Source organism: Ambystoma mexicanum, chromosome 8 (assembly GCF_040938575.1).
Source record: "Ambystoma mexicanum isolate Mex_15411 chromosome 8, UKY_AmexF1_1, whole genome shotgun sequence".
NCBI classification, from domain to species: domain Eukaryota; kingdom Metazoa; phylum Chordata; class Amphibia; order Caudata; family Ambystomatidae; genus Ambystoma; species Ambystoma mexicanum.
In genome coordinates this window covers 726,812,794-726,829,353 of record NC_090929.1, presented here as the reverse complement: position 1 = coordinate 726,829,353, position 16,560 = coordinate 726,812,794, and the positions used below count along the sequence as shown (strand labels likewise).

At 46.6% G+C, this 16,560-nt stretch overlaps 1 protein-coding gene across 4 annotated transcripts in view; it reads right to left on the bottom strand.

Moving 5' to 3' along the window:
- The window catches only part of FAM149B1 (family with sequence similarity 149 member B1), a 1,843,046-nt gene that overhangs the window by 819,171 nt on the left and 1,007,315 nt on the right, over window positions 1-16,560 (bottom strand). For all 4 annotated transcript variants that reach the window (XM_069610541.1, XM_069610540.1, XM_069610539.1 and 1 more), the window contains one exon: window positions 13,746-13,879. In XM_069610541.1, the coding sequence (XP_069466642.1) occupies window positions 13,746-13,879 (134 nt within the window). The remainder of the gene's footprint in view (window positions 1-13,745; window positions 13,880-16,560) is intronic.

Below are 16,560 nucleotides of genomic sequence, written 5' to 3'. Positions count from 1 at the left end.
GAACGGAGTCAAACACAGCAATTTCCCAAACCCTCCCAACCTGCGAGCAGAGGAAATGGCCACGAGAAAAGCGGTTTCCAAATGAGAAACCTGATGTCCACTGACTACACTGGTTCAAACAGCGAGTACTGCAAAGCATGCAACACCAAAGGAAGATCCCCTGGGGGCTCCATTACATACACTACAGGCCTGGTCAGCAGGAAACCCTTCAGCAGCCTAGCCATCAGCGGCTCACATCCAGTAATCTGAGCCAAAAGCTCCCTAAAAGCCTGAATAGCCACCCACTGACCCCACAGGGAGGACAGAGCCATGCCCATAACCCAGATGTTTTGTAAAAATTGCAAAAATCCTTTGCACAGAGCATTCCACAGACTTCTTGGGGCATCACAACGCAAAATGCCTCCAATGCTTATCATACACCTTCAAAGGCGTATGATACTTTTCTACTGCTAGCGCAAGTTGCAGAGTCAAACCCTGCCTATGCAAACCCTCAGTCAAATTGCAAACCCTCAACACAGGATTCGGGAGGCAGAAGACCTCAGAACCTTCCTGAGAGGACACATGGAAAATGGTAGAAATCACCCAGAGCAACCGCCAAGTCTAGCAGAAAAGGATACCAGGAGCGTCTCGGCTACACAGGTGCCACCAGAATCACCTCCGACTCACAGTCATGTACCTTTTTTTTAAATTATTTCTTTATTTATTCAAGTTAAAGAATATATAAAACATAACAATTCAACATGCTAAAATTCTTCTACAAAACATCTACGAACTGTTATAAAAACTAAAATGTACATTATAAAAGCATAACCTTTCACATAACGACAAATACTATGTTATACCTAATATACATCAAGAAATCTCCATATTTTCTGAAAATGTTGCACTTTCCTTTGTTTCCTAAAAATTACATGTTCCGTATCTGCAATAGAGTGCATTTCTGAAATCCAATCAGACGACAATGGCATAGTTTGTGACTTCCAATTAGGAATTATCAACTTTTTTCCTGTTAAAGCACCTCTGAACAAGAATTTCTTTTGTTACATTGTAAGTTCATCCAGTAGATCATTACTAAAATCATCGTCTTAAAATCCAGATCAATTACAGTCTCCAAAACACAAACACATGGTGCAAATACCAGACCAAAATCCCTGAACTCTAGAATAATACCAGAACATGTGTTCAAGCGTACCAACATCACGAAAACATTTCCAGCAATCATCAGAATCAGTCATTCCCCTTTTCATCATTCTATCTGGGCTCCAATAGACCCTGTTCAGTATTTGTATCCATCTTGATCTTTCACCCCAAGTTCAATGAACAAATCTTGACATTCTCACACATCTCCATCCAACTTTCCTCTGAAATATCACATCCCAAACGTTGACTCCATTCTTCTCTTATTTTCACATTCTCTTTGTATTTAGAAACCATTTGTTTGTACACTCTACTCGCAATTCCCCCTTTCCCTGGTTCTCTCCCAGCCGTAAATATTTCCAGATTCACATCTTCCTTCCATCTCACATTTCCAATACTTTTTTTCCAGACGTCTGTAATCCTGTTCTGAATAATTTTCAATATTCCACCTCTCACAGACTTCTGCCCCCGAAATCCATTTTCAATTCTGACATAAGTCACCAATCCAACACACTCCAGCCAAGAACCACTCCACCCAAAATAACACCTCCCCTTTTTCTTAGACTGGCAAATTCATCCATATTGATGCATTTGGAGAATGTAAAGCATCCAAACCCAAATATTCATAAATGGATTTCCAACATTTCCTTAAAAACTCAGTAATAGGGTTTCTTCTACTCACAATGTTTGTCATAGTAAGGATAACCCTTGGCAAGAGTGGCCCTACACTTCCCGCTTCTGCTACAACCCAATCATTAGGTTCTTCTAATAAAAAATGGCACAACAAACTGACATGTAAAGGCTAAACGATAGTCACGAAAATTAGGCAAACCCAAACCACCTTTCCCTAATGGAAGTTGAAGTTTCCAAAGCTGTAATCTTGGTGTTTTTTTTATCCCACATTAATAATTGAATTAGATAACCTAACTTGCGGAGTTAACCACACACCAAGATATCTCATTCTCCTCTCACACCGTTGAAAACCACACAATGAAGTAAACAATCTATCACAAGTGAATGTCAACGGCATCACTTCAGACTTTGAACAGTTAATCTTGTAACCTGACACTTTATAAAAATTACTCAATATCTCCATCAGTTTAGGTATAGAATTATTTAGATCTTTCAAAATCAACAAAAGATTGTCTGCATAAAACCAGATCTTTTGATCTGCCCCTTGAATACCAATGCCATGTAAATCTTGATACTGTCTCAAAGCAATCGCCAATGGTCCAACCGCCAAAACAAAAAGCAAAGATGACAAGTGACAGCCCTGCCTAGTGCCCCTCTGTAATGTGAATGATCCAGATCGCAGACCTTTAGTCTTTATATCAGCTGTTGGAAGAGTATATAACAAGCGTACCCATGGCATAAAACCCCCTCCAAAAAACATTTTCTCGAAGACTGTGACAAGATAGTTTCAATTTACTTTGTCAATCGCCTTTTCTGCATCAAGCGAAAAGGCAGCTACATCCTCAGATGAGGATTGAGCATTGCACAATGTTAGCAAAAGTTTCCGTACATTACTTGAGGCTTTACGGTTCTTAATGAAACCTGATTGGTTCTCATGAACTAGATCCCCCATCAGGTGAGTGATCCGTAACATTAAGACCTTTGCCAGAATTTTATTATCAATATTGATTAGACTTATTGGGCGATAATTTGCCAGAGAATTACCATCTTTACCCTTTTTTAAAAAAACAGAAATTGTCGCATGAATGGTGGAAGGCGGTAAAAGACCCTCATCCCATGATGTAATATATGTATCCTTCAACGTGCCTAGCACAGAGTCCGGTAAAACCTTGCAAAACTCCACCGGTAATCCATCCGGACCCGGTGTCTTCCTAGTATTTAAGTTGTGAACTGCTAGTTTTATTTCATTCAAAGTTATTGGTTTTTCAAGGATCTTTTTATCCTCAACAGATATTTGTGGAATCTCCACTGACTCAAAAAAAGATTCACCATGACCTGTGACCTCAGATTCATTCTGATACAATTGTGAATAGAAATCCCTAAAAACAGTATTTATTTCCACAGAATTAAATGTAACTTTACCATCTGAGCCACAAATCGATGTACTGGCCAACTCTGACCGTTGCTCACGAAGTCTCTAGGCCAGTCAACGATCACTCTTTTCACCTTGTTCAAAGTAGGAGCACTTGAGTCTGAATAATTGCTTCTCAGTCCGATCACTAATAATCTCGTTCATTTCTCTTTAAATTACACAACTCCCTCTTTTTACCTGAATTAGCTGGATCTTCCACCAAAACATTAGTCGCCTCCTTAATGCTTTTTTCCAAACTCAAACTCAACACTCATCTTTTTTCTCATTCCACTTGATAGACCCAAGACAAGTCCCCTCATTGTACATTTAAATGCCTCCCAAATTACCTTAATATTCAAATCTCCAGTTAGATTCTCTTTCACAAAATGTTCCGCTTCACCCTTAATTTGATGAACTAACTGTTCATCTTGTAAGATTGAGGTGTGCATCAGCCAAGTGAAAGATCTACGAATTTCAAAATCAAGTTTCATTCTCATGGAGACAGGGGCATGATCTGTAATCACTTTTCAGTAATTTTACCACTTGTGAGAAACATATCAATGCGTGAATATGTAAAGTGAGAATTTAAGTAAAAATTAAACTCTTTCAATTGCGGATGCATCTGACGCCAACAATCTTTTTAATCATTTTCAGACAGTAACGACTGGAAAGATCTATAATGAGGATCTCTTCTGATGTCAACCCCACCATTGCTTCGGTCCAATTTTGTATCCATTTCCAGATTGAAGTCCCCACCTAAAATAACATTTGGGGAATCCATATCCTGAATCAGTTGTGAAACCTTCTGAAAAAGGAACCATCTTCAATGGAAGGCGCATACATGTTACAAAATGTCACTTTGTAACCTTGCATTTCTACTAGCAAGACTATAATTCTGCCCTCTTTGTCTGAATTGTGCTCTGAAATCTTAATAGGTGCGCCTTGATCAGCATCCTCAGAAGCAGCGATATAAGAGGAAAGGCATAGAGAAACCCTGCCAGCCAGGACACTGTCTTGGCCTCCAATCCCCAAACTGCAGCAGAAACGAGGCAGCTGATCAGCAAACACCCTGGCAGTAACGCAATCCCTGGACAGCAGGCCCCGCAAGAGTTGCTGAAGGCGGTCTGCCCCATCCATCAGCAGCAACACTCGCCCTGTGATGTCCAAAAGCAGGCCCCAATATACTGAAGAGCCTGTGATGGCTCCAAGTGAGACTTCTCCAGTTTGAGCAGAAGCTCCAGGTCCTGAAGCAACATATATGTGATGCCCACAAGCTCCAACTAGCCACTAGAGAAAGCCTTGAGCAGCCAATCATCAGGTAAGTAAACACCTGTATCCCCTTGGTATGAAGGAGTACCACAACAGGACAATACCTGTGTAAGGACCCTGGAAGCAGTCTTGAAGCTGAAAGGAAGAGCCCTGAACTGGAAATGCCACTCGTTCAACATTAACCTCAGATACTTCTGATGAGACCTCCTGGTTGTCCAGGGATGCTAGAAAGTCGAACTCCTGTATGAAAGGCATATTCAATCTCTTCATGTCCATCACCAGCCGGAACTTGCAGTTCGGTTTCAGAACCACAAATATGACAGAGTAGAATCCCTGAGCCCTCTCCCTCCGGGGCAACTTTTGAATCGCCCATTTCGTACATAAGTCCAGAATCCCCTATGACATGGCCAGAGCATTCTTTGCCCTCCTGTGGAGAGAAGTCGCCAATAGCCCTGAGCCCGGTGGAGAAGAGGCAAACTCGATCTTGCATCCCCGTCGGACAATCCGGGTCACCCGCACGTTGGAGGTCACAGCTTCCCACACAGGTCAGAACCAGCAGAGTTTGGCCCCCACACACTTGGTATAAGGACTTCTGCGACACCATTAGGGAGACGGGCGTGCCAAATCTGAGGCAACTTCGGACAACCTTTGCTTGAAGGGCTCCCGATAATCCTTCAACACAGGGTGCTACCTAAACATTAGATGTCCTCCAGATACCCCAGACTGATTTTTAGCATTTGCGCAAATACAAAGTGCGCTTGTCAGCCTTGAACATGCTATGCACCTGGTCTTCTGCACAGGGCGAGGATAGGCGAAGTACAAGGTAGCCCAGCCTCCCACTAGAGATCCTGTCAAGATAGCACAATAATTAAAACGGATAGGTTGTGGTGGCTGGGAATGTTGTGCTCTCGATGGAGAAAAATTCCTGCAAGTGTGCCTATGCTTTCTATTAGATTAGAGTTAGGATTTCAATCTCTTCTTTCGATTGTTTCTTTAAAATAAATATCTATGTTGAAACCCCCAATGGGATCCCTTTATGTAATCCTCAGAGATTCTGATTAAGGGCTCGTCTCGGGTCCTAAACTCATTCAGAAGGGAATGTGGGAATGTCTTGGATGAAATTGGATGCAATTAAGACCTGCTAGCTGGGAATCCCCTAAGAGACAAACGCAAGTTGCGTGAATATGACTGGGCCAAACAGATTGAGGCTTTATAGACATATGCATCTCTAAATGAATATGTTAATACAATGAGGAAGTATGACACTATTCCTAACTATTTAATGCGCTCCTCTGATGCTAATCAGGTTAAACCAACTCAGCACCCTTGAGGTATGGAGTCCAAGAAGAGGCATCCAAAAAGACAAGAGATGCTGCTGCCTCTGTAAAAACCCAGGAGAGATAGGAACTTGGTGTCAGATTCTGTGCGAAATACCAAGAAGCCCTCAGAAGTCAAGCCGCTATGAGAACCCCCACCCCTCAAGAGAACGAGCCCCACATGCTGAACAACAGGCCATGTGACCAATTTCCAGGGGAAGGAGTGCTTCGTGACATCGCCTCTGGAAGTGTGACCTTGAAAAGGCAGGAGCTGTATAGTAGACAGGATGCACAAGTGATACCATATACTAGAAAGTGGGAACCATCAAACATACAGCGATATTCCAATAATATTCTTACCTGTGCGGGAGTTGGTCCTGGCCTCAAGGAATACCAGTGAATGATCAAGGTCCTAAACTAAATACCTCAAATCTACTCACATGAAACAAGAGTCACTCGATGCACAAGTGCATGGCCACAAGAAGTGCGACTGTTGCAAGAACAGGGAAGCGGCATGATTCTTCAGGCTTTATATCCTGTGTCCTACCAACAGAGAAAACAACCTACAAACACAGCACGTCACATGACTTGCTGCGTCCTTCACGTCGGCGAAGGACGAAAGTTGCAGGATTGCTTAGGAACAGCGATGAGAGTCCTCCTGCAGACACCACGGCATCCTGTAGCGGTTCCAGAACTTTCCCCAGAATTCTTGGATGCAGACCCGGCATTGCCACGTTATCAGGTGAGTTTGTGGAGTGTGTCGGAGAGCGTCTACCTCTGATACAAACACTTGGAAGCTTATTCTTAAAGCATGTCCAAAGACACTTTTTTTTATACATTTAGTTATAGTTATGCATTTTAAAGCACAAATTATTTTTGGTACGAAATGTGGTATGAAAAGCAGATCAGAATGGTTATTGCACATGTGCACTTTGTTAAGACAGTCTATGCCTTGTTTTTGTTTTTTTTTAAATATTTTATTGATTTTATATTTTAGAAAAACAAACACACAACGCAATACAACTGTTAATTATTTACAGAAACCACAACAGAAAATACGAGAAAGGAAAAAGAAGAAAAAGAAAAAAAAAAAAAAAAAAAGAGAAAACTCCCCCCACCCCCCATCAAGCCAGAGCCGGCTCCCTTGTATCCTCAGTCGGGGCACCGTCAGGAGAAACATTGTCCGTAGGCACATCTTCAGAATTCTCAGAGTCGTCCAAGCCCTGTTGTGGGTTGGTCATAGAGGCCACCAATTGTCGCCAGGCCAGCAAGGGCCCTATCTCCTCCTCGCCCCCTCTAGTGACCGCTTCAAACCAGACCACGGATTCAGCCTCCGCCCACCTCATAATGTCCGCCCACCACAGTTCCACTCTCGGCCTGCTAGCCGATTTCCAGTTCATGGCAATCCTGCGTTTGGCCAGAACATATGCCAGGTCCCTCAGCTTGCTCAGGTGCCTAAAGTGTCTGGGCCTGGGGAAGATCCCAAGCATACATGACCAGGCAGATCCCACGTCCAACACCACTCCCCCACTTGCGAGCTTCATCTTGACCTCCTCCCAAAATCTATACACTTCCGGGCAGGCCCAAAACATATGTAGCAACCCAGCTTCCACCTCCCCACACCTGGGGCATTTTTGAGTAGTCGAGCCTCCGAACCGTGCGATCCTCTGGGGAGTCAGGTAGGCCCTGTGAGTAATGTAGAACTGGAGTTGTTGGAGCCGTGCATTTCTGGACACCTTTTTATGATATCCCAGGACCCCCTTCCACTGACCCTCCGTCATGAGTTCACCCATCTCCTCTTCCCATTCATGCCTCAGTTGGGGCAACTCTTTCCCAGCCCTCGTTCTGAGGAGTTCGTATATTCGTGATATTTCATGCCCACCCTCTGAGACATCATACATAGTTTCAAGGGTGGCATCAGGATCATCTGCCAGTGCCGTCTCCGGCCATCTCTTTCTTACACGTTTTACTAGCCTAGCATGGGTGATGTACTGGCCTCTGTGCACCCCCGTCTCGTCCTGCAACTTTTGAAAGTCCAGCGCCTCCCCCTCTCTCCATATGTCCCCAAGCGTGGCCAGGCCCACCGGCTCCCAATGCCTGCGGACAGAGTGAAACAGTTGGGTGTCATTTTCACACAGGGCCACCAGCGGGACCTGCCACGATAGTGGTTCTGACTCCCCCATCAGTTTCCATGTTCTGTGCCAGACCTCCCATCCCAACCTCAATAGCCACCCTCTTCCCGTCAGTTTATTCCTTTGTAGCCACACCACCTCTCTCAGGAAATATGGGGCCGCATCCTCACGCAGCAACCTAGATTCCGCCGAATCTTCATCAGACAACCACCTGGTCACATACAACAGTTGTCCCGCCAGATAATATAGTTCGAAGTTAGGCAATCCTATACCCCCCTTCTCGTACGGGTTCTGAAGCTTCCACAGGGCCACCCTATTCCTGGAGTTACCCCACACGAAGCCCCTACACATACTATGAAGTCGTACAAATAGGCTTTTAGGGATCAAATACGGGACGTTCACGAAGAAGTGCAGGAGTCTGGGAAGGACCACCATTTTCAGCAAAGCCGCCCTCCCCATCATGGACAGGGGCAATCTGGACCATTCTGTTCTTGACCCCCTCTATGGCTTTCTCTGTGTTATGCTTGTGCACCGCCTCAGTCCTGTGGTAAATATTTACCCCCATGTACCTAAACGTGTCGGTCCGCCATGGTATTGGCAACACAGGCAGCCTCTCCAACGGGACGTCCCTGTACCCGCCCAAAGGGAACAGGCTGGACTTACTGGGGTTCACTGATATGCCCGAGAGGACAGCGTAATGATCCAGTACTTCCAGTACGTACTGCAGGTTCTCCTCCGGATAGCGGAGGTACAACAGCATATCGTCCGCATAGAGAGATGTTAGGTGACTGCCGCTGGCAGTGTTAATGCCCACCTCACCGTATTGTTGCCGCAGGCATATCGCCAGCGGTTCCAGCGCAAGTATGTATAACATGGGTGACCAAGGGCATCCCTGCCTGGTCCCCCTGCTAAGCTGCCAGGCATCCGAGACTGTGGCCCCAGTCTTGACCCTAGCCACCGGGCTGCTATATAACAACTGGACCCATCTGATATAACCAGCGCCCACGCCGTATCCCTGCAGGGCCGCTTTCAGCCAAGGCCATCTCACTGAATCGAAGGCCTTGACCGCATCCAGCGACACTACCGCCATCTCGCCCGTGTCATCCTTAGTATGGTCGATAACATGGTGCAGCCTCCTATGGTTATCACTGATATTCCTGCCTGGGACATATCCCGTTTGATCCGGGTGGATAAGCTTGCCAATCACTTTCTTCAACCTGTTGGCCAGCACTGCCGTGAGTACTTTGCTGTCCTGGTTTAGCAAGGACAGAGGTCTATAAGATCCACACTCAACAGCCGGCTTGCCTGGTTTCAGTAATGGAACAATCATGGCCTCACGGAGGGACAACGGGAGTTCTCCCTGTTCGTATGCCTCGTTAAACAAGGCCAGCAGAGGCTGCAGCAGCTCCTGCACGTACACCTTGTAAAACTCACCAGGCAGGCCATCCGCCCCAGGTGCCTTGCACGTGGGGAGGCCCCGGATCACCACCTCCAGCTCATCAGAAGTGATAGGGGCGTCCAGTTCCTCCCGCTCCAGGTCGTCTAGGGTGGGCAGACCAATGTCTTCCAGTGTGTTCAGGATGTCCTGGCTCCTGTCCTCCCCAGTGTCCTCATACAAACGTTTGTAGAACCTGAGGAATTCCTCGTTCACCCCATCCTGAGTGTTGCGAAGGCCACCGTCCTCGTCACGGATCTCATGGATAACCACTCGGGGGGGCTCACTCTTGTACAGCCAGGCCAACAGTCTGCCTGGCTTGTCGCCCCCCGCGTGCAGCCTCTCAGTGTATTTCCTATGGTTCAGTCTACATAGTCGGTCCCAAAGAGCGCTGCACGCCACCTGAAGGTCTCTCATCCTAGTCTTGTCTGCCTGAGTGGCATTCTCAAGACGAGCCAGGCTCTCCAGTTCCCTTTCGGTGTCCTGAAGCTCCCTCTCGATACCCCCCTGAAGTCCCTTGGATTTAGAGATCGCCACTCCGCGCACCACTACCTTAAAGGCCTCCCACAGAGTTCCCGCGGAACGCACACTACCCGTGTTTATCTCGAAATATTCCCCGATGGCAACCCTCAGGTCCTCCCGGAAACCTTCATCCTGCAGTGCTTCCGCCCGGAGTCTCCATGTGGGGACCCGAGGCCTAGGGGGTTGGTGTCGCCACTCTACCACCAGGGGCGAATGATCCGACAATACTCGAGCTTTGTATTCCGCCTCCACTATTTCGCCCGCTATCTCAGCAGTTCCGAACACATAATCCAATCTCGTATATGAGTCGTATGGCGCCGCATAATGCGAATACTGCCTCTCCGTGGGGTGGAGTCTCCTCCACACATCCACCAGTCTCAAGTCTCCTAGCAATGTCCCGAGCGCCTTGGCCGCCGGCGACATTTTCCCTTTGGTGTCTGCGGACCGGTCAATTTTGGGATCTAAGACACAATTGAAGTCCCCACCCCACACCATCGCGCCCCCTACCAAGGGGCTAAGTTTGCCATAGAGGGATCTAAAGTAGGCTGCAGTGTCATGATTGGGGGCATACAGGTTGAGGATGTGTACTTCCCTGTTCTCCAGGAGTCCTGTTATCGCCACCATTCTACCCTCCGGGTCCACTATCGAGTCGAGCACCCGGAACGGCACATGCGGCGCCACCCAGGTGATGACCCCTCTAGCATACGCCGAGTACGTGGCACCCACTACCTTGCCCTTCCACTTCCTCGTAACCACCTCCAATTTCTCCCTGGTGAGGTGGGTCTCTTGTAGCAGGGCTATGTCTATCCGCATCCTCTTCAGGTATAGCATGACTTTGTTTCGCTTGAGGTAACTATTGAGGCCTCGGACATTCCAGGTAACTATGCGAAGACTATCCGATGCCATCTGTTTGGTCTGTATTCAGCCCCGCCCTCCCCACAATACCCCTTTGGTCTAACACTCCGCCGGCTCTTCCGCCCTTGATCTCCATCCCCCCTCCCTGTTTCCCAACTACACACCACAGCAAACAACCCCTCCCATCCCAACAAAAGCCCAGCTCCATCCCTGGATCTCAGGCCCACCTGCGTCTGGTCTTATCCCGTTTACAAGGAATAGGACCCCGCGGGGTGTCGCCGATCTAACAGCGACCTAACTAACTAGATATATTACTATTGGGGACAAAGGAAGCCTCTTGGAGCTCCCAATAAAGTGACCACGGGTAGGCACGCCCCACGGGCCAGCCAGTCAGTACCACATCATACGCATCACATATCGTACAAATGACTATATTCAAGTCCCAATGTCTCGGCCCCGTTGCCCCAGGCGGCCCAGCCACAAGCTACTTATCTTCCGTAGTCTCTGCCTGGATGCCTGATTCTTGAGGACTGCCCAGCGCGTCTAGCCAGTCCATCGCTTCCGTTGGTGTTTCGAAAAACAGGGATCTGCTTCTGTAGAAGACTTTCAATTTGGCCGGGTAGAGTAGCATATAGCGATGGCCAGCTTCACGAAGTCTCCTTTTCACCGCTCCGAAGTGCATCCGACTCCGCTGTACTTGTAGCGTGTAGTCAGGGTAGGCCGTAATCTTAGCCGATCCTCTGTCAATCGTTCCCCCTTTTCGAAAGAATTCAAGAATCTTTTCGCAATCACCGGCCGCGGGGGGGCCCCGGGAGGCGGCCTCCTGGTTAGGGCCCTATGAGCTCTCTCAACTGCAAACCCCTGGGTCAGTACCCCGCCGGTAATCTCCTGCAAAAGCATGGATTCCACAAATTCCGTAGGGTCTGGCCCTTCAGTTCCTTCAGGTAGGCCCACGATTCGGATATTGTTGCGTCTGGCACGTCCCTCCGCCTGCTCCGCTCTGTCCTCCAGGTTGCCCACTCGTTGCACAAGGGCGTGTAGCTCCTTTTTATGAGCAGCGCAATCTGCCGTATTCGTGGCCGTCTCCTTCTCAATGGCCCCCGCGCGTTCCGAGACCGCCCTCACATCCAGCCTAAGCAGATTCACCTCCTCCTGGACGGCACCGATCTTGAGGTTTAAGCCTTCTTGTAGCTCTTTCATGGCGAGGCCCAGCTTGGTCTCCCATGACACTTTTAAGTCCGCAATCGCCGCCAGCACCTCCTGTATCGTGCCAGGTGACTCCGCGGTCGTCCCGGGGGTCTCTTTGATCTTGCCTCCTTCCGCCCCTGGGGGGGACTTGGCGTAAGCCTCCATCGTGGGCTGTTTGGCCTTAGGTTTCACACCTCTCGTGGTCATAATGTTGTATGAGTCGGGCGAGGGCCCGTCCCGCCAGTCACCAAGGGGGAGTCACGCCACCCAACGTCCGAAGCCTGACCCACCACACCTTGGGGCATCCAACACGCCCGGAGCACTCCGACCACCAGGCCCTCGGTCCTGTCGTTATAGCCACATCCGTTCGGCGCTCCCGCTCGCTGGGCCCCCGTGCGTCCTAGGCGGCGCTCATGTGTTTTAGTCTCCGAGCAAAGGGACGCAAAGGTCCAGCACTCGTGATCGCGACACTGACTTCATGATCCTCGGTGTTCGAAACGTGTCGCCGCCATTTTGTCTTGTCCGCCTGCTCAGGGCTCGTCCCAGTCAATCACAATTATTTCGGTTTCTAAGCCTTCTGGACGTCCCAAACTTTCACAGGATGTAGTGGTGGCATTCACACACCTGGACATCGATTTCCAACGTCGGCCGGCCCCCGTGGACGTACCCCTCCATCAGGATCAAAACAGGATCAGCGGAGCTCCTCCAGAGTGCGACCTCTTACATGGCCGTCCAAGCCACGCCCCCCAGCCTATGCCTTGTTAGGCGAGAATGGTATGTTTTAACCGAAACATTGAATTTTAGCATTCCAATATTTTATCTGCTTGGATCTAGTTTGCTTTTCTTTTTTCCACTCATCTGTGTTTAGGTTATTGTTCTTTCAATTCCGGGACATTATCTAATATATAAAGCTGAATTTAAGTATTTGTGTATGTTTGTCCGGCTATACAGATCCACACCGTTGAACCCACTGCTACCAAATTTTGCATGGATTCCTCATTTGTCTGGGGCAAGATTGCAGTATATGTTTGGATGCATATAATTCACTCTGTAGACACCCTCATTTACTGATGCTTACCCCGATTCACTACAGTAGGTACTAGAAGGAGGCAACATTTTGAAAAGTGTCTGAAGCAAAATGTTCGATGTGTTGGCTATTCCTTTGAAATTTATTACTACTGTATACAGTTTGAAAGTGTTCATTAAAGCTTTTTAAATGGAATTTAAAAAAAAAATAATTTGTTTTATCACGCCACTACAAATATGGGAAATGGCAAGGCTACAGCTTACGTAAGTTCCTTCACCAGAAGAGAGCACAACCAATCAATCTTTCTTTGACATTTTCTCAAATGTGCTGAAGCCATTGAGTGAGTGAAACATGACACACAAAAACGAACATCACTTGCAAAAGCTCTATCTGATGCAGAGCGAAAATCAATATCAAGAGCTTCTGAAACACAACAGCAAACAGCAGCATGACATGCCGACACAAGGACAAGAGCGACATCCTCCAGGGCACATGAGACACCAGAGCAAACTGAAGCAAGACTTGCTGACAAGAGGACAAGAGTAACATCCTCCAGGGCACATGAGACACCACTCGATCAGGACACGGCAATGCGGAGTCCCAGCTAGTATTATAATATATTTGTTTTATTTTTTAGATTTGTATAAAGGTGTTTGATAAACCAACATATTTTTTTTTTAAAGCTAGATCTTTCGGCTATGCCAATATTTTGTTTTGCTATGATGCCAATTGCCACAAAAATACAAATTATAAACAATAAAAGTGATTATTGTAGTTTATAGTACATATGTTCTTCAGGAAATTAAACAGTCCTGCTTACCGTATTTACAGTGACAGGTTGCATTTTGGGTAATGGCATACGCGGTAACGCTGATGGAAGTGTTTCAAACTCGTGAAAGTGGCTCAAAGACTCTGCTTGTGAGGTTTCTAAAAACAGATCCTTTTTTCCTGCATCTACAAAAAAAGCACAGCAGATGAGCAGGACAATTACAGCAACATTTTTCTGTCATTGACGAAATTACCAAAATGAAGATGCAACAAATCCAGTTCAGAATTCTATATTGCACTAAACTTCATTGTGTTAAAGAGCACTCCTATAATTGACACTATTTTTCATAAAAATAGTGATAGTTTTGACTTTCATCGACATTAATTGAAGTGTTTTTTCACAAATGTTTATGAGAAATACATGTGAAGCTCCTTAAAATGCTCTTAAATCCCTATCCATGCCATGCCCTAAAATCCTTGAAGCTCATACTCCTAGTAGTGGACATGCCTTTGATATGTTTGGTTAACTAAAATAAATGTAGTTCATTGACAAAATGTTCAGTGAGTGGTAGCTGTAATTCTGTATGCCTCCATTCCCTATTTTTTATTCATCATACTTCCAGGCTATTATTTGTACAAATCACTATTATATTAAGTGGTTTTGCAGGGTATGTGAGTTGTTCTACCATGCCTAAATGTAGCTTTGTATAACTACCACAAAGTAGAAAGAGAGGCCATCATAATACATGCACATGTGCAATAAAATGAGCATGAGTCACAAGATGTACGCAGTTATCCTAGATGGATTTGAATGACAAAAGGTGTGAACACAAGCGTCACAAGAGGCACATATGGGCCACAAGATTTGTTCAATAGTCTCAAGATATTGTCTTGGAAGACATGTCCTACCTCCCAGTGTAAATGAACCCTCCCAGGAGGTCATCTGGGAACTGGTGCTTTAAAGACAGTCCTGATATAACAAAGCCATTCTCACACCAGGGGGCTGGTCACTGGAGCCCATTTAAAGTATATAGACAATGGGAATAGGGTGTAGTTAGAGTAGCTATAGGAGAGGTGTTGGCAGAGGGACAGTTTACGCCACCTTGGTTTCTGCTAGGGCTCTTCACTTCCCGCACCCCACCATTAACAGCAGACGAAGAACACTGGATATGATGTCAGGAGGGAAAAGCAACTTGTTAAAGCAGCCTGGTTTGGACCCCTGACAACAAGTTTGCTTTGGACCAATACCCTGAAGCAGGTTACCTTTATAAGGGCAGGAAAGCCTGTTCTTAATTGATTCATACATGGACTTAAAGAGGAGAAGGACTCAAATGGAACACTGTGGGGATCACATCTGCTCCAAAGTCATCTGTCACAGAAGTAAAGACAGAAGCTTCCAAGGAAGAGCAAAGCTCTTCTCCTTACCCAACTCAATGCACATTTGGGGTAAACTGCTGTAGACAAGTGCTCTCTGCTGCCTGTGCACTAGAACCGGGATCCTGCTCTGATTTGCAGGCGACTGACAATGTTTTTGGAGTGGAAGTATGGAACAAATACCTCACCCTGTCCCTGGGACTCTGGACTGGCCTCCCTGCAACCCAGAACCAAGGAAGCAACTCCTGGCTCACCCTCTACCTCCAAATCTTCTCAAAGCCAGTTTGGTTACCATTGACGCCGTCCAAGCTGCTGCAACGATGCTGCTCGAGTCAACTCCGACATCAACGCTCAATTGCCTCCACCTCTCTGAGTCCCGCTCAGTGCCAATGCTCCAACATCTAAGCTTCTGAGACCCACCAAGTCTTCCAGCGTTCAACTCTACAACGCTGCCTCTTCGAGCTTGAAGCTGATGCAGCACCCCAATGCTAGTCTCCTCTTCTTGAAAGCACCCAAACTCGTGGTTTGATGCCCAAAAGCCTGGCACAATACTGTTGAGCCCCAAAGAAAAGAAGGTATTTGAAGACAATCCATCTCCCTGGAAAGCAGCTGTATAGGAAACGAGTGCTTTTTAGGCCCATCTTATCTACCATTTTAAAGAAATATCTTTGAACACTGACACTGATGTTGAAATCTTTTGCCTGAACACCCCGCCCATCAACCCAGAGCACCCTTTCTTCTCAAAGTCTGCATTCTCTGCATTTCCTTTACATTTGTCGATCTTTAGTGTATTTAATTAGCTGTATCCACCATACGATTTTTTAAATTAAAGTACCTATTTTTCTTGAACCTTGGTTGGATATTCTTTTATTTATTTTTGTACCACTGTATCATTTTTTGTGTTGCAGCTGTATCAGCTCAAACCTCTCCTGAAGAGTATAAAATGCCATTGGCCAGCGCTAACCCAAGAGGTAAAGGAGGAATACCTGTTGGGCTATACCTGTTTCAGCTTTATCATTGGAATCACTGATGGTTTTGTAGTAGCGTGGGGCTGTGTGGTTATTTTAGACACTACTCAGACTTGTGCTACAGCAGAGCAGTTATAATAATCAGCCCCCCATATTTGTCTTACTGTGACTTACATGCAGCTTTATTGTTCCTTGCACTGTGGCGCATTTCATCTTTCCTACTATGCCTCATGTGACGAATCCAGGGAATTTGTTCTTTCTCTCCAAGAGTGACCCATCTCCTTTGGGACTAGGGAGGTGGGCCTGCACGTTAAACACTCCCCTAGGGGACAGAGCCACAGAATCTCACTGGAGGTGAACACCGCCCACCTCTTAGGCGACAAGATATTTCCAATCATCGATGATTCTACACCTCCCTGTTGTGTGGAATCCCAAATGTTTGTAGAATATATAGCATCGGAACCTTGTCACAATGTGCAGGTCCCCTTTAAAGGGGATTGGCTTGGTTTCTGACCTTATGGTGTC